Here is a 17814-nt window from a genome sequence, read left to right as displayed (position 1 = left end):
CAGTATCATTCACAAAGCAATTATTCAATTGAATAAATTCTGTAGGTAGGGAATTTGGGCAGGGTTTGACTGCTCCGAGAAGCCCTGGTGGCGCAGTGGTTAAACGCTCAGCTGTCAGCCTAAAGGTTGATGGTTCGAACTAACCATGTGCTCTGCAGGAAAAAGATTTGGCAGTCTGCTTACATAAAGATTTACAGCCTTGGAAACCCTATGAGATAGTTCTACTCTGTTCTACAGGGTCACTATGAGTTGGAATCAACTCGATGGCAATGGGTCTGGTTTTGGTTTTAGCTGCTCTATGTAGTGTCATCTGGGGCCATCAATCTGCTACATTCAGTTAACAACTAGGCTGGTCTGTACAGTATAAGAAAGCTTCACTCACATGTCTGGTACTTCGGTATTCCACTACTTGTCACCTCTACATGGCTAGTCTGGGTTTCCTTACAGCATGGTAGCCTCAAGATAGTTGAATTCCTTACAAAGAGAATGGCTTTCCAAGAGCAAAAACAAAAACTGCTATGTCTCTTAAAGCTTAGGGTCCAAACTGGCATAAAAATCACTTCCATCACCATGGGTTTTTAAGATATGCTGTCCTAATTGCTTTATATGTTTTTATAGTATTTGAGATATGTCCATACAATGGAATATTATTCAGCCATAAAAAGAAATGAAGTTCTGATACATGCTACAACATGGGCGAACCATGAAACCATTATGCTGAGTCAGACACAAAAGGATAAATATTGTATGATCCCACTTTTACAAAATATCTAGAATAGAAAAATATATAGAGACCAAAGTTTATTAATGGTCACCAGGGGCTGGGAGGAATATGAAATAGGACTTATTGATGAAGGGGTTCTGTGTTTCTGTTTGAACTAATGTAATGCTTTTGGAAATGGATAGTAGGGCTGGCAGAATAACACGGTAAATGTAATTAATGTCACTGAATTGTACACTTAAAAATAATTAAAATTGCAATCCTTTTGTTATATATATTTTATCACAATAAATTTTTTAAAACTAATTTTAAAAGTTAAAAAGCAATTTAAAAAGTTAAAAATAGAAACGGTAAAAAGTAAAAAAAGATGTTAAAAATATAAAAACTTATATAAGTATGTGAATTATATAATGCTGTTATATTAAAAAAACTTACATGATTGAAAGTTTTTAAAATTTAAAAGTTGAAAAGCTCAAATTTTCTTACTTAATTTAAAAGTTTAAGAATTTAAATGTTCTATGTGAGAGATAAGTTTAAGAATTTAAATATTCTATGTAAGGGGTTTTTTTCTGACAAACTCTGAGGCCCTTTATAAGGAAACAATATTACTAAAGTGAGCTAAGGTAGAGGTGCTCCTCAGGGTGATAATTAAATCCAACTCATGTGTTCATGTGTACAGGTGAAACCAGACCATCTGCTCTGGGAAAGAAAAGCCCATCGGAGAAGAAAGCAAACTGGAGAAAAAAGCGAAAGATTTAAATATGATATCAAAGTACTTTTTCCTAACTGAGGGTACAATCATAGGGATTTTATATTCAAAGCATAAACATACTTCATCATTGTTTCTTTCTTTCTTATACCACATGCATTTAAATGAATTTGGAGCTCAAAGAATAGAGATATCAAACAAAAACATTAAAATTCTCCTAAGTTTTAAAATGGAAATAGCTAGATAAAGTGAACAGAGTAACAATGGTTAAAACATAAATAAGCTTCCAAAGAGCCCTTAGACTTCAAAAAAGTTTGAAGAACAACTAATTTCTAAGGTGAACTTCCTTCCTAAACTAGATTAAGAATCAGTCAATAAAGAAAAAATTAAATATTGGAAGTAAAGATACCATGCACCTAAGCTCATTTCTTCGAACTTTTATTTACCATCCTTTCTTTCGTCCTTTTTAATAACGTAGCCAAAGTTACTCAACTCAGTCCCTACAGTGTAATACTTTTACAACAAAAGAGTACAGAAAATGAGGGCTAATATTTAATAACCATAGTAATAAAATAAAAACAGTGCTTATCTTAAACATGAACAATTCTGACTTCTCATGCTCGCAAACCAAAAAAAATAAAAACATACAATTACAGAAACTATCACAGCTTCTAGAATCACAGCATCTTAGATATAGAAAGGATTTTACAGATCTATTCCAAAATTTATTTTAAAAGGAAGAAACTAAAGTTTGTTCATTGTTATGCAGCTTAAGTGATTAAAAATAGCAGCCATGCCTCATAACTCCTAGTCCAGTGCTCTTTAGATTAGATGCTTCATCTGAGCTTTATGAATCTGATTTTTGTTTGTTATTTTACATCTAGCAAACTATTGAAAAACAAGAACTACGTATTCTATTTTATATACTCCACAGAATCAAAAGTAATGGAACCCTAAATTTAGAAGAAGAAATCCTGCTTTGCAATCTTAATTCTATTGTACACTGCCTAAATTAACTTCAACAAGGAATTTTCAGAATCTCAGTTTATTCATCCATAAAATGAAGATATATAACTTCTAAACATAATTATTATAAAAAATAGGTGATTTTAAAATACTTGAAAATGTTTCATAAGTTCTGCATAAACATCAAATCTTTTTGTAATTAATACCTACCTAGATGGCTCAGTGGTTAAAGCTATCAACTGCTAACTAAAAGGCCGGCAGTTCAAAACCACCAGCGGCTCTGTGGGAGAAGGCTTCGGGAGTTTGCTTCCGTAGAGATTTACAGCTTTGGAAATCCTATGAGGTCCTAATGAGTCGGAATCGACTCATTGACAGCGGGACAAGTGGCTAAATAAATCAGGTTCTAAATACTTACTATCAAAAGATGTATTAAACAAAGGAGAAATAATGCATGGTTCTGCCATGTTTAAGATCTGGATTCAAAGCAAAGAAGTAAACTGAAATTAAATTTTGAATTGGTTACCAAAATTAAACAATAAGCTCCAATCAAAGCCACAGTGTGTAATGCTCTACGAAATCAATCAAAATGTACATGAGACTCATGGCGCTGGATAGTCCTGCTAATAAAAACACTCCTATGTCTTCATATATAAAAATATTTTAAAGTTTACTAAAGCCAAGTTAACCTCCATTCTTTGTCCAAATTTCAGGATATTTCATACAATTTTATTTAATTAGGGACAAGTTTGCAAATATGTAAGCATAATCATTTTTCTTAAATAACAATACCATCCTTACATGCCGATTCATTCTTTCAAAAGAAAAAGAATTCTAGTGAAACTTAATGCCGTATTTGATAGTACCGAATGAGAAGTAATCCCAAAAAGAATCCTAAAATGCAGCATTTACAATTTAACCATGGGGAGAAAATTCTTGTACTATATAGCTTAACATAAGAGTAAAAAAAAAAAAAAAAAACTGGAGAGAACCCTTACAATGCTCTGCGCACTTACAGTGCCCACAGTCCCCTCTTTCAGGTCACTGGTGCGGGCAGTTCCTTATGTGTGGTTCACCATGTTTCAGGTCATGTGAACCTATAACCCTAGCCACAGCTAATTAGATCAAGGAAATAACGTTAACTCAAAGGAAGTCCTCCAAAGCCTGTGACCAGTTGCCACGAGACAGCCTTGCAAAAAGAATGCCCAAAACTGGTAGTGACAACTGAATAGTCACTATTCTCTTTGTGGACACAATGTGCAAGTGAGAAGAATGGAGGATTAATCCATAGTAACACCAAGAAAAAGTGCCACTTAGAGCGAGATGCAAAGATGCTGGGACTGAGTCATAGGACAGTGATTGTTAGGTTGTGGTTGTAGGTTGAACAATGTTCTACTGTTCCATAATACCTGTCTGATTTTTAGGGCAGGTACCTATGTGTCCTTACTGCCCCATACATGTATTCTTAACCATCTAGCCTTGAAATAACCTGAAAGTATCTCTTCTCTACTACTGAAAAAGACCAAGACATCTAAACTCTTCCCACATGCTATATTTCTCAGATTGTTAGGAAAGGTATCTATACAAACACATACAAAAAACATATTTTAATCCCATGTACATTTTGTTCAATCACATTTGCTACATGTTTAGAAAAAAGTACAACTGTGTCACAGACCAAGGAAAAAATAACTTTATTCATTTCTTAAACATTTACTAAATATAAATGACACATACCACTCTGAAAAAGCTGGAGATTCAACATTAGCAATATAATATCATAGCCTTCAAGGAGCTCAGTCTCACAGAATATGACAAGGGAAAAGCTATGCAGAAAGTGCTATAATGAAAGTTGTTCTTGTTAGCTGCCATCAAGTCGGCCCCGACTCATGGTGACCCCATGTGTTACAGAATAGAAATGCTCCACAGTCCCTGGGTGGTACAAATGGTAAGCGTTCACCCACTAGCTGAAAGGTTGGCAGTTCAAACCCACCCAGAAGAACCTCAAAAGATAGGCCAAGCAATCTACTTCCAAAAGGTCGCAGCCTTGAAAATCTTACAGAGCAGTTCTACTCTGCAACACTTGGCCTCCTTATAATGGAAGTAATCTACAGGATATTAAAACAGCCATCCAAAAAATAAAAAAGAAATATTCTGCTTTGCCAGAAGGAACAAAGAGAAGACTTCACTAAAGAGTTCACACATCAATTGAAATCTACTGAATGACAAGAACATTCTGAGTTACAGAAGAATGAAAATGTGCAAAAAAAATTACTGTGAGAATTTTTAAACATCTCTGTCATGAATTGTGCCCCCCAAAAATATCTGTCAACTTGGCTAGGTCATGATTCCCTTGTATGATTGTATGACTGTCTGCCATTTTATCTTCTGATGTGATTTCCCTGTGTGTTGTAAATCCTATCACTATGATGTAATAAGACGGATTAGTGGCAGTTATATCGATGAGGTCTACACGATTAGATAGTATCTTAAGCTAATCTTTGTTGAGATATAAAAGAGAGAATCAAGCAGAGAGACATGGGAATCTCACACCACAAAGAAGGCAGCACAGGGAATACAGCACGTCCTTTGGACTTGAGGTTCCTGTGCTGAGATGCTCCCAGACCAAGGGAAGACTGATGACAAGGACCTTCCTCCAGAGCTGACAAAGAGAAAAGCCTTCCCCCGGGGACGGCACCCTGAATTCAGACTTCTAGCCTACTGGACTGTGAGACAATAAACTGCCCTTTGTTAAAGCCATCCACTTGTGGTATTTCTGTTATAGCAGCACTAGATGACCAAGACAATTTCCTACTACATATAATTTCTCTCTCCTCTGAACACTCCTTGGAACTTTATTTATTTTGGAATTTATACATTCAGTATTTTATTTGGTCATTTGTGTACACTTACCCTATCTCCAGAGCCCTGACAGTGTAGTGGTTAAGAGTTTGGCTGCTAAACAAAAAGGTCAGCAGTTCGAATCCACCAGCTGCTCCTTGGAAACCATATCAGGCAGATCTGTTCTGTCCTATAGGATCACTATGAGTCTGAATTAACTCACTGGCAATGGCTATTTCCTTTCACCACAATGTAAACTTCCTGAGAGCAAGGACTATCTTACCCATCTCTGTATCCCCTGCCATGACAAACACATTATCTCTCACGTAGGATGTTCCAGTGACTTATTAGAAGGTCTAGAGATCCTCAGCTAATTAGAAATAACAGTTCCAATTATTTACAACTATTTAATTTGCTGACGGTAAATACATAATTAACCAAGTTATCTTTAGAGGTAAAATATACATCAAAACAAATACTTGCCTAAGCTTTCAAGACAGTAGAAGAGTTCCTCTACTAACATTTTATCCCTATTCCTTTCCTAGATGGGTTCATGACGTTCAGCTACCGAACTCACTTCATAAAACGAAGTTCAGAGTTACCTGATTTCCTAGGAAAATAATCTAAAGAGGGCAAAACACTATATGCAGAAAATTATTTACAGCAGTTATCACCTACAATTACGAAAAGTTTGAAACTATATATCTAACTACAAGCAAATAGTTGTTGAATAATCGTGATAACTACATAGATTATATAATGAAAAAATGTTTTGTGTATTTCTTTCACAAAGCTAGAAAATCACTTCGTTTTAGTCAGAAACTGGATTTTCTGAAAGATGCAGGGACACTGCTATAAGAACAGCAAGTTGTAGGTTAGGGTTCCTTAGACTCGATCGTAGACTGTAAGAATTCAATAAATGCTAAGCTCTTTCCTGTTCTCTATTAAAAGGACAAATTTTGAATTCTATAGAAAATTGTAAAAGTGTAAATGATTTTACAATGTATTAAGTAGAGTAGTAAAACTAATTTACTTGGATAGAAGTTTAGATCTGTACTTTTCTAACTGAATATCTTATTTGAAGGCTTTTTAGTATTTTTCCCCTTTTCTTTCATATTTCATTTCCATTTCCTTATTTCTTTAGAACTCAGACTCTTGAAATTTGCTCACTTATCAAAACAAAATGAATAATAAAGTAGAAAGAAATTAAAAGTGAGAAGCTACCTGAAGTCTTGCGAGTTGTGCAGTACGGGCTACTATTTTGTTGTATGGCTCAACAATTTTTGCTTTCATCCTAAAAGAAAAAAGAAGCAGGGGGGGAGGTAAGAATAAAATCAGTTTCAAAATATTCATGTATGAAAATCTTTCTGTCCCATTTATTTACAAAATGAACAACAGTACCTATCAACAGCTCCCTGTAAGGCTCCAATTCTTGTCTGCATCATCTGAAGAACACCTAGGAAAACATAACAGTTCACATTAGCTGTACAAATTGACAAAGACTCAAATAGAGAAAAAATTAAATCAAAAGAAAAATACACAATTTTAACTTTTTCTGCCATCACCCTAATCCAAGCAACAGATATCTCTTATCTGCACAACTGCAAAAGCCTCTAGTCTCCGCCTCTATCCATGCTCCACAAAAGAAGCCCGAAGGGAATGGGGAGTGACTGCGCAATGGCTATGGTACAGGTTTCCACACAGGTCTGGTGTGATGAAAAAGTTCTGGAACGAAACAGTGGTGACATGTGCATAACATCGTAAATGTATTTAATGCCACTGAATGTATGCCTTAAAATGGTTAAAATGGTAAGTTTTTTATTATGTGCATTTTACCACAATTGAGAAAAGAAGCCTGAATGATTTTTTAAAGTACAAATTATATAATACCATCCTCTGCTTACAATCTATCCATGGTCTCCCCTTTGCTCCTATATTAAATTAAACTCCTTAGCTTGGTCTACAAGGCTGTGCATAATCTGGCTCCCACCTAGCTCTCTAGTCCTGCTACTTTTCTGGCTCGCTGCATTCCACCACATTAAACCTTCTCTGAGTTCCTGACATTTGCTCAGAGGCAAATGGTGTATTCTCTGCCTAGAATAATCTCTTCAACTCTCACCCTTAGCTTCCCACTAGATAACCAAACCCACTGCCATTGAGTCAATTCCGACTCATAGCGCCCCTACAGGACAGGGTAGAACTTCCCCACAGAGCTTCCCAGGCTATAAATCTTTACAGAAGACTGCCACATTTTTCTCCCATGGAGCAGCTGGTGGGTTCAAACTGCCAATCTTTCAGTTAGCAGCCGAGTGCTTAACCACTCCATCATCAGAGCTCCTTCCTACTGGGTAAGCTTCTGTGATTCCTGCAAGCCTCAGCTTACATTCCACTTCTTTACAACAACAGTCACTAACAGACCCTCTAATTAATTAAGGTCCTGTTGTTATTCTTTCCTATAGCATACTATACTTTTCCTTCATGGCACTAATTACATTAGGTAATTACATATCCACACATATATCTGTTTAAATTTTTTTACTCTCCCACTAGACTATAAATTCCTGGAGGCAAGGGAAAATATTTTTTTCATTTAGTACTGTATGACCAGAGCCTGGCTCAGAACGCTTTCCCATGATAAGCAGTCAATAAATATTTGCTGAACTAATTAATTATATGCATGATAAATAATAAACATGAACTGCGAGTATATTTTTGCCTTTATAAGAACAGAACATAATACCAAAATTATTACAAACTGTAAAAATACTTTCAGGAAGCCAGATTTTGGATTTTACTATTTTATGCCTAAAAATAGGCTTTCCAGTATTATAAACCAAAAACCAAAGTCAGTGCCATTGAGTCGATTCCAACTCATAGCGACCCTATAGAGTAGAACTGCCCCATAGAGTTTCCAAGGAGCATCTGGCGGATTCGAACTGCCGACCCTTTGATTAGCAGCTGTAGCACTTAACCACTACGCCACCAGAGTTTCCTTCCAGTATTATAGATTTAATTATTTTGAACTCCATTCTTTAAAACTCAGTTTCCATATTCAATGGGCAGCACAGTTGTGAAAACATAAGATTCTAAATAAATTTAAGGATAGTTAAGTTGTCATGTATTAGATGAAGTAATATTAGGCCTACATTTATGGATATTCCTTATCTCTGTAAGAGCTTGACTGCTAACCAAGAGGTCAGTAGTTCAAATCCACCACCAGCTCCTTGGAAACTCTATGGGGCAGTTCTGCTCTGCCCTGTAGGGTCACTACGAGTTGGACTCAAATTCAACAGCAAGGAATATATACACATGCATACACCACACCCACAAATTCCGTAGCCCTGAACTCTCCTACGTCAAATTTAAGATGCCCAAGAGAACATTAGTGCCAACCCCCCAGCCCCCATCAAAATCACAATCCTCTCCAATCTAGCCCATCTCAGTTACTCATACCATCATTTATCCAAATTTTCAGACCAAAATCCTAGGAATCATTCATGGTGACTTTTTTCCCTCGACCCTTTCCTCTTCCATCAACAAGTCCACCAGCTATGCCCCCACTTTATCGCATCCACTTCTCTTTAAACCCACCGTCTACTTTAACTACCCCAATAGTTTTGTAACTGGTATTCCTGTTTCCACCCTTGCTTTTCCACAGAACCACCAGAGTAAACTTTTTAGAGTATTAAACTGATCACATAGTACCGCTGATTAAACCCTCTAATGGCTTACAATTGCATTAGAATGAAATAAAAATTCCTTCCAAGGTTCTCATCTACAATTCTCTCCCTCATCCCCTAAACCCCAGCCATACTGGCCTTCTTTCTGCCTCTTGAACATGCCAGGTTAAGTCCTGCCTTTTCGTTTATTGTTCCCTTGATTACAACGTTTTTCTCCCCAGATTTTCACATCATGGCTACTACTCATCATTCAGATCTCAGCTCAAATGTCATCTTCTCAGAAAGGCTTTCCCTGACTATCCTTGCTTAAAACGGACTCCTCTTTCTATACCCCACCACCTGTTTTATTTTCTTTGTAGGACTTACAAATGTCTAAAGTTATCTTTTTGCACACGTTTTCTTTATCTCCCCACTTAGGACGAAAGCTCCGTAAGAAAAAGGACTCTGTCAGTTGTTTGTATTTGCCTAGAACCTAGCAAGTTCTCAATTACTATTTTAAAAACATAAATGAGTAAACAAGTAGAAAACATCCTTTTTTTTAAATAAAATAGACTTAATAAATGTACCTCCAAACTACTTCTATGGCCAAAAATTTAAATGTATAGAAAAAAAGCAGATGAAGTAGAAGTTAGGGATAATACCCAATATTTTCAATACGTATCCTATTTACTGTTCAGTATCTCAAAATAACATACTAATTAAGTTTTAGAAATACATACCACACTAAAATGAATACTAGCTAATTCATACTTTGGATTTTTTATGTTCAAATAATCTGGAGAAGATGTTGAGATTATAATAAGAATCAGAGAAGCCAGTCTTGTACTCTATACACTCACCCCTCACTCAACAGACAGCCTAATAGTATATTTTAAATGCCACAATCCTTGAGGAGTTTTCTGAGGAAAACAAGAACATTATAGAACTAGAGCGCATACAAAAGAATCATAATGAGAAGTATTGGGAATCAAGGTATCACCATGCCATGCTTAAACATTTTTTAAAAAATTAAAATTTATCAATGTTTTAAAAAGTTACCATTAAAGTAATACACTATTTATTTTCTCACAAAAACCTATAAACTATTATGAGACAAAACAGGGTAATTAATTTCCAATACTAAGCCTTTCAGTACTTAGAGACTCTTAATTTTCCCAAGAACATAGTCTGATATCCCTCCCAGGCATTCAAATAACAGTCAAGCGAGTATTTCTGAAAATAAAAAGTTCCTTACTATTTTCAACATACTTAAGACATCAGTAAGTTAATACCTTTGAGTTCATGAAATACTGGGGGAAGCATTAAAGATTAATGCATCACAGAAAACAATATCCTCCCTCTTTGAGAATCTGATCAACACAGGGAAAAATCACTTAGTTTTCTTTTGAAGTGCAATGATTAATAACGGTAATCACAACACAAGTAATAACATAAAACACAATAGTAACTTTTCATATTTATGAGATGTAGTTTAATTTATTCAAGAGAGAATGGAAAATCCATAAAATATTTAACCCAACAAAAATAAGAATTCATAAAAATAAAAATCCAATGTACTGTTATTCTTCTTTCATTGAAATGAGTTGCAAAGAAAGGCTCCAAAAAAAGTGAAAATAAGGGAAGAACTCAAGCCTATTTTCACAACAGTGGTGTCTGTTGTTGTTTTAATTAACAAAACACTTACAGAAGCACTAAATAAGTGCTAGGTACTGTTCTAAGCATTTTACTAACTCACTTACTCCTCAGCATAACATGAGTTAGTACATAGTAAAATCCTTGTTTTATAGGTAGAAAAACTGAGGCACAGAAAGGTTAAGTAACTTGCTCCAAGTCACACAATTAGTAAAGTAGCAGGGCAAGGATTTGCACCCAGATAGTTTGGCTCAGGGGTCAGCAAAGTACGACCCACCATTTGTTTTATTAAAGTTTCACTGGAATATAGCCACACTCGTTCATTTACGTATTGTCTAGATGCTTTCCCTCCACAATAATAGAGCTGAGTAGCTGCAACAAAGACTATGACCTCAAAGCCAAATTATTTACTATCCGACCCTTAATAGAAAAAGTTTGCCAACCCCTGGTCTGGCTCTAAATAATCCGTAAGAGTTAATGAAAACATACCTTCCAAAGACTCAATCCCAGTTGCTTGTGCCAGCAAATCTTCATGTCTTGCAACAACCTGAAAATCAAGATGAATAATCAACATTTCCTTTAATTAACATTATGCATTTTTTTCACCATAACCACAATGCAGAACTGAAGGGCTCTCCCCTGTCTATCGGGGGGGACATACTAAACAAAGAAAAAAAAGGCAGGTTATGAAGTTGTATTTGAGATGGGTTATTAGCAGGAAAATGCGCACACTTATAGTACATGATTTATTTAGCTAAGAATATAGAATCTAGTGAATATGAGAGAGCAGGAGGAGGTATAATCTTTTTATTAGCCCTTTGCTTTCGTAATGAGTTGTGCAGGATGGTACAGGCAGATTTGTTATCAAAATTGAAAAAAGTGGCTAATTCTTGCCACACTATGATTCAGGCTTACTCATTATCCTAAAGAACTTACACTAACAACATATATGCTTTCCCTTTAAAGAACGTTTTCAAACATCAGCTTCTCTTAGTTTTTAAACTTAGCTGAGCATCATCAAGGCCACACCCTAATCCGAAAAGATAATGCAGAGTCGGGGCCCACTTATGGGACATCTCTCTGCTTCCAGTTTCCCAGTGTCAAAAGCCCTAGGCGGAGTTAAGCACAATCTACACTGCTCCCATACATACCTTGTACTGTTCTCTTTAAAACAGGTATTACTTGCCTGTCATTATTTCTGTCTGTGTCTACCATTGGTCAGAGAGTCCATGAAGAGCTAGGAAATGTGTTCTATTCAATTAAAGATTTATTAAGTGCCTACTCAGACAAAAGGTAACCCTAGGAAGTATACCATAAAATCATCCTATAAAAATTACAGAATTTTACAAAACGGTCACGAAAGGAGAGACTGGAAGGAAGGAGCGGGCTGACTCATTAGGGGGAGAGTAGTTTTTAATTAAGTGGGAGTATGTAGTAAGGTGTGAATAAGTTTATATGTGAGAGACTGACTTGATTTGTAAACCTTCACTTAAAGCACAATAAAAATTATTTTTTAAAAAAATTACAGAACTTTAGAAGACCGAGATTCTCTACTCCAATCCTTTCTTCCTCTTATTCACTTCAATCCATTTGATAGATTAAAAAAGAAAAAAAAAAACAAGACTTATAGACATCACATGATATTAAAGTTAGTTAACAGCACAACTGAAATTAGGGCCTGTTTCCTAACTCCCCATATTGCATTCTCTCCACTATAACATTTATCAACTCTTTCTAATTTCTGCAAACGCTACTTTTGCTCATAAGATATGCACTGCCAGGTGAACATCTCAATCTTTCTTATCCACACTACCCTATTCCCAAAATTTATTTTCTTTTATCTTTATCAAAAACATCCTATTTTCTACCCACTTTTTTTTTTATATTCACTGAGCATTAGTTAGGGTAGTAAAAGAGAAGTATGAATAAGAGGCTTTGAGGATATGAGTATATTGGTTTTTCAATTAACAAAAGCAGTTTGCAGAAAATTTTTCAAAAATGCACGTTAAAAAATATGCCCCACTGGTAACTGTGCACTCGTTCATGTAAACGCATATTTAGATTAAAGCTCAGTAAGACTATAAAAATGCTAAACTATCATTTTAGGCTGGCTTATCCGTATGATCGAGAAGACTGAAATTACCTGTAGGTGTAGCTCTTTATCCAACTGACTGATTCCTTGGGCAAGTTTTGCCAGTTGTTCAGCAATTACAGCTTGATGAATAGATTGGGAAGTATAAGTCTTGACATCAAAGTCTTCATTTAGAAAGTCACTATAACACTCTGGGGGAAAAAAATAAGGGAAAGTCCTTAATTACATGCTACCAAACCACAGAAATTAAGTGACAGAACTATTGTAACCATAGCTAAAGTATTTTGTTATTGTTGTTGTTGGCTGTCATCGAGTCAGTTCTGACTCATAGCAACCCTGTGAACGACAGAACAAAACACAGCCCAGTTCTTCGCCATCCTCACAATCATTGCTATGCTTGAGCCCAATGTAGCAGCCACTGTGTCTATCCATCCTGCTGAGGGTCTTCATCTCTTTTGCTGACCGTTTATTTTACCAAGCATGATGTTCTTCTTCAGGGACTGGTCCCTCCTGATAACATGTCCAAAGTACATGAGACAAAGTCTCGTCATCCTTGCTTCTAAGGAGCATTCTGGTTGTACTCTTCCAGACTAATTTGTTGGTTCTTCTGGCAGTCCATGGTATATTCAATATTCTTCGCCAACACCATAATTCAAAGGCATCAATTCTTCTTCCGTCTTCTGCATACAAATGAAGCAGCTGAGGTCTACCTATATGCTAGGAACTGATGTAAATGCTTCCTGTAATGATGGGTAGGAAAAAGAGGAAGCAGTAGTAGAAACCCAGTAGTAGAAAAGAGTGGTAATATTCACTGAGAGTCTCCTGTGTGCTAGGGACTGATCTAAGTAATTTACACATATTAACTCATTCAATCCTCACAATAACCCTGTGAGAACTACCATTTTCTCCATTTCACAGAGGAGGGTAAAGACAGGTCACACAACTTGTCCAAGGTCACAATCTGGGATTTGAACCTAGGCAGTGTAACTGCAAAGCCCACACTCTGACTTGCTATACTATACTGCTAAATGGTAACTTTTTGCAATGAACCAAAGGAAGTAAAACATTGAATAAATGGTAACTTTTTGCAATGAACCAAAGGAAGTAAAACACTGAATAAGGAATGGTTAAAAAGGTAACCTTTAACTTAAGAAAACAAGGTCTTCAACAATGAGAAGATAAAGAGGAAAACAGGTTATATACAATATCTATGGCCTCAGATACCTTTACATCAATGTACAAATACTGTTAATAAATAAATCCAGAATTTTAATAGAAATAGGCAAATACAAACTTATTGCTGAAATTTCAGATTCATGGGTAAAATGAGGCAATGGAAAGAGAACTTGTCTTCAAAACAGATCCTTAATAGACAAGAAAGAGATGTGATGCTGGATGTTAAAAAGACATTTTTCTATACAGAAATCCACAAATTTGCAGATGAAAGAAAAACGGAAAGATTTAAAAGTTCAAGATACCTACAAATGAGCTCAATGTGGATATACACCACAACCTTATAACCAAGTTAGCTAGAGATAAGACTGCCCTTACAGAGGTTACAAAACTAATAAACAAAATAGAATACTTATAAGAAAATTTCAAGGGTCTATATCCACGGTAGTGTATGTTGCACTAGGGTAAGGTCTTTGTTGTGTTTACTACCATAGCTCCAGAGCCTGAAAAATATCTGACACATGGCAGGTGCTCAGTATTGGTTGAATGATTTAATTAATCTATACATTGGCTTGCTGTCCCTGGGTGGTACAAACGGTTTAAGCTGAACCACTAACCTAAATGTTCATGGTTTGAACCCACTCAGCAGTGCCATGAAAGAAGAACTGGCGATCTGCTTCTGTAAAGATTACAGCCAAGAAAACCCCATAAAGTAGTTCTACTCTGTAACACACGGAGTCACCATGAGTCAGAATCAATTTGACAGCAAAGAGTTTGGTCTGGTTTCAGTATATATCAGCTAGAAGTACCATCCTGCTAAACGTAAAGATTCAAATTCTTAACTGCTCTCAGAATGTAGTGGGTAGAAAGAAGGCTACTTTGGCCTTAATTCTGAGAAACACATTTCCTTCTGGTTTTCCAAGTTACTCTCAGAATTAAGAATTCTGCCAGGCAGACAAGTGGAGAAGGTCATTTCAAATTGAAGGAAGGGTTAGAGGCTGCAATTGCCATGGCACATTTTGAGAAGAGAAATACTGACCTCAGTATGTCTAGATCATAGACTGTATGTGTTGGGCAGAATGATAGGAAAAAAAAAAAACTAGAATGATAGAGAAGGCTCTAAAACAAGGCGGGGGAGGGGGTTTGGAAAGAATCCTGGAAGACATTCAAGAAGTTCAGAAGATATCCAATTTAAGGTTTTAGAGCCGAGAATGAGCACAGTCAGCTTTGTGTTTTAGAAGATTAACTCTGGCAGCAGTGTGGAGGATGACTGAAAACAGATTAGACATGCAGTGGTGTGCTGGAGCTGGCTCATATTGGCTCTCAAGAGTCATTTGTTAAAGTGTCAGGGATTGTGAGAGCTAGCTAATATCACATGTAGGTGTTAAAACCAACCACGGTGGAAGTATTTACACCTCAGAAATCAGCAAATACTACAAGATCAAGGCTTTTTCTATTTTCTACTTACCAACACACCCCTGGAGCAGAGCCAGAGAGACCAGGAAGGTAGTATGTTAACAGTCCAAGTAAGATATGATGAAAGCCTGACCTAAGACAGTGGCACTAAGAATGTCACAAATATTCAATGACATAATGCTTAGGACTCAGTGATAAGCTGAAAATGGGTGATTAGGTAGAATAAGACATGAAAGACGATGCCCAAGTTTCTTGATTAAGTGACTGACATAGGGAATTCAGCTTTGCACCAAGCTAGGTAACTTCCTGTTGTTGTTAGGTGTTCTCAAGTCGATTTCAACTGATAGCGACCCCATGTGACAGAGTAGAACTGCCACATAGGGTTTTTTAAGCTGTAATCTTTAAGGGTACAGATCACCAGATATTTCTCCCACAGAGCCGCTGAGTGGGTTCAAACCACCAACCTTTTATCGGCAGCTGAGTGCTTATACACTGTGCCATCAGGATGAACATGAACAGACCCTTGCCTCCAAAGAACTCACAATCTGTATGGGGAATAAGCACACATCTAACTAGCTACATATAATTAGAGAAAGTCGAGGCTAGTGGAGAAAGAAAAAAAAAAAAATTATTTCATTGCTTAGTTTGTAGGACTTGTACTATTTGTACGTAGGTTTTCTTATGCATAATTAGTACTGCTCTTCACTATCAGGTTAGAAATGTGCAATAGACAGTTAAAAATGTAAAATATATAATTAATTAAAAAACGTAGTTAGCCAAAAGGCTGACAGTTGGAACCCATCCAGAAGCACCTGGGAAGATAGGTCTGGGCTATCTGCTTCCAAAAGTTCACAGCCTTGAAAATCGTATAGTGCAGTTCTACTCTGCACACTTGGGGTCACTGGGAGAGAGAATCAACTGGACAGCAACTCACAAAATAGCTCAGAAGGGAGTTAAGAACCACATACATGCATATTTGCCTGTACAGATATTATTTTTGAAACTGTGAAAAGAGACCAGACAATTTAGGAAGAAACTTTAGAATGTAAAAAACAGGTGCAGGTGGGAGAGAGAGGGCTCAGAAGCCAGGAAAACACCACATACTTGGAAGAAGATAGAGGAAACGAAGGCAATAAGAGGCTAAGAGTACTCAGAGAGAAATGAAGAGAAATAGGAGAGTGGCAAAAGCAAAAGAAGGAATGGTTTCAAGAAAGTGGTCAGTAGCATCAAAGACTTTACAAAAGTAAAATACAAAAAAGGTTCAATACTAGCCGTTGGATTTGGCATTTGAGGGCTGACAGTCCTTAAAAGAAGTCATATAATCTTCTCTTTTACAGTTTCCTCATTCCCATAAGGAGGCCTCACAAATTTTTAAACCAGGTATTTGCCCATCAACCCTGCCACTGGTAAATCCCTGCCATAATGAATTCATTATCACTGATGGGAAAGTTCAATTTCTCTGGAATGTTGCTGTGGAGGAATATGAACCACCAAATTAGGGGCAAACTGAAGAAGACAAGCACCTAAAAGAAACTGGAAAAGCATCTAGAGAATTAGGAATAAAGGAAAGCATGGAATCCGTAAGCCAAGTGAGGGAAATATTTCCAGAGAGGAGTCAAACACTATTACGAGTTTAAGAAAGATAAGGACCAAAAGTGTCCATTTGAGTTATCACAAGAAGTCATTGCAGACATTGGCAAAACTATTTCAAAGGCATAGAATGGGGGCCGGGGGTCCCTGAGGGGACAAGAGAGAACCCCAAGCAGAAGACGAGGGACTAGCCTCAGGAAGGAGAAGAGATTCTATTTCAATTGTATTTGAATTTATGGAGGGAGGGGAGGAAGGAGGTTGTAAATTTAGGCTACATTTATAAGTTTGATGGCAAGAAACATAAATACACATCTGATGGATTCTTTTTTTTTTTTTTTTAGGGAAGATGAAAGTCATTTGTTGAGATTGAAGAGAAAGGTAGTAGAATCAGTTTTGAATAGAGAAGATTTAAATATTGAGAGAGAAATAGCAAAATATATAAGGCACAAGTGGGGATTATTTACCCTTCAAAAACTGATTACAATTCTTGGATGCATTCTACTGTTATATATACTTATGTTTGGCATGTATTGTTCCTTCACCCTTTTCACCTGGGGACGTCCCATTTATACTTCAAAACCAACTCTACCTAGAAAGCCACTCCTTAACCATACCCTAAACCAAAAAACCAAACCAGTTACATAGGGTCGATTCCAACTCACGGCAACCACATGTGTTTCCTAGTAGAAATGCATACCACACTACAGGGTTTTCAAGGACTGTGATCTTTCAGAAGTAGATCACTAGGCCTTTCCTGAGGCACCTCTGGGTGGATTCGAACCACCAACCCTTTGGTTAATAGTCAAGCATTTAACTGTTTGAGCCACCCAGGGACTCTGACTGCTGCCAACCCTCATCCGCCTATAATTCTGCTGCTACCCTTGTTGTGTTGTTAGTTGCCATCCAGTGGATGCTGGCTCACAGCAACCCCCGAGTAGACTGCTCCATAGTTTTCAAGGCTGTGGCCTTTACAACACTATATTACAGTGCTTACTTT

The 17814-nt window shown here is 36.7% G+C and overlaps 1 protein-coding gene across 4 annotated transcripts in view; it reads right to left on the bottom strand.

The window, feature by feature from the left end:
• COG5 (component of oligomeric golgi complex 5) overlaps nucleotides 1–17814 on the bottom strand; it is a 330055-nt gene that overhangs the window by 310842 nt on the left and 1399 nt on the right. For all 4 annotated transcript variants that reach the window (XR_010322654.1, XM_003407008.4, XM_064289835.1 and 1 more), the window contains exons 2-5: nucleotides 12690–12829; nucleotides 11036–11093; nucleotides 6636–6690; nucleotides 6459–6528 (exon numbers count right to left, since the gene is read on the bottom strand). Coding sequence is in view for 3 of the 4 variants with exons in the window: in XM_003407008.4 (XP_003407056.3) it covers nucleotides 6459–6528; nucleotides 6636–6690; nucleotides 11036–11093; nucleotides 12690–12829 (323 nt within the window). In the remaining variant the exon portion in view is untranslated. The remainder of the gene's footprint in view (nucleotides 1–6458; nucleotides 6529–6635; nucleotides 6691–11035; nucleotides 11094–12689; nucleotides 12830–17814) is intronic.

This window comes from Loxodonta africana, chromosome 8, assembly GCF_030014295.1.
Source record: "Loxodonta africana isolate mLoxAfr1 chromosome 8, mLoxAfr1.hap2, whole genome shotgun sequence".
NCBI lineage: Eukaryota > Metazoa > Chordata > Mammalia > Proboscidea > Elephantidae > Loxodonta > Loxodonta africana.
The sequence above is the reverse complement of the archived record's forward strand: the minus strand, read 5'-3'. Positions and strand labels throughout refer to the sequence as shown.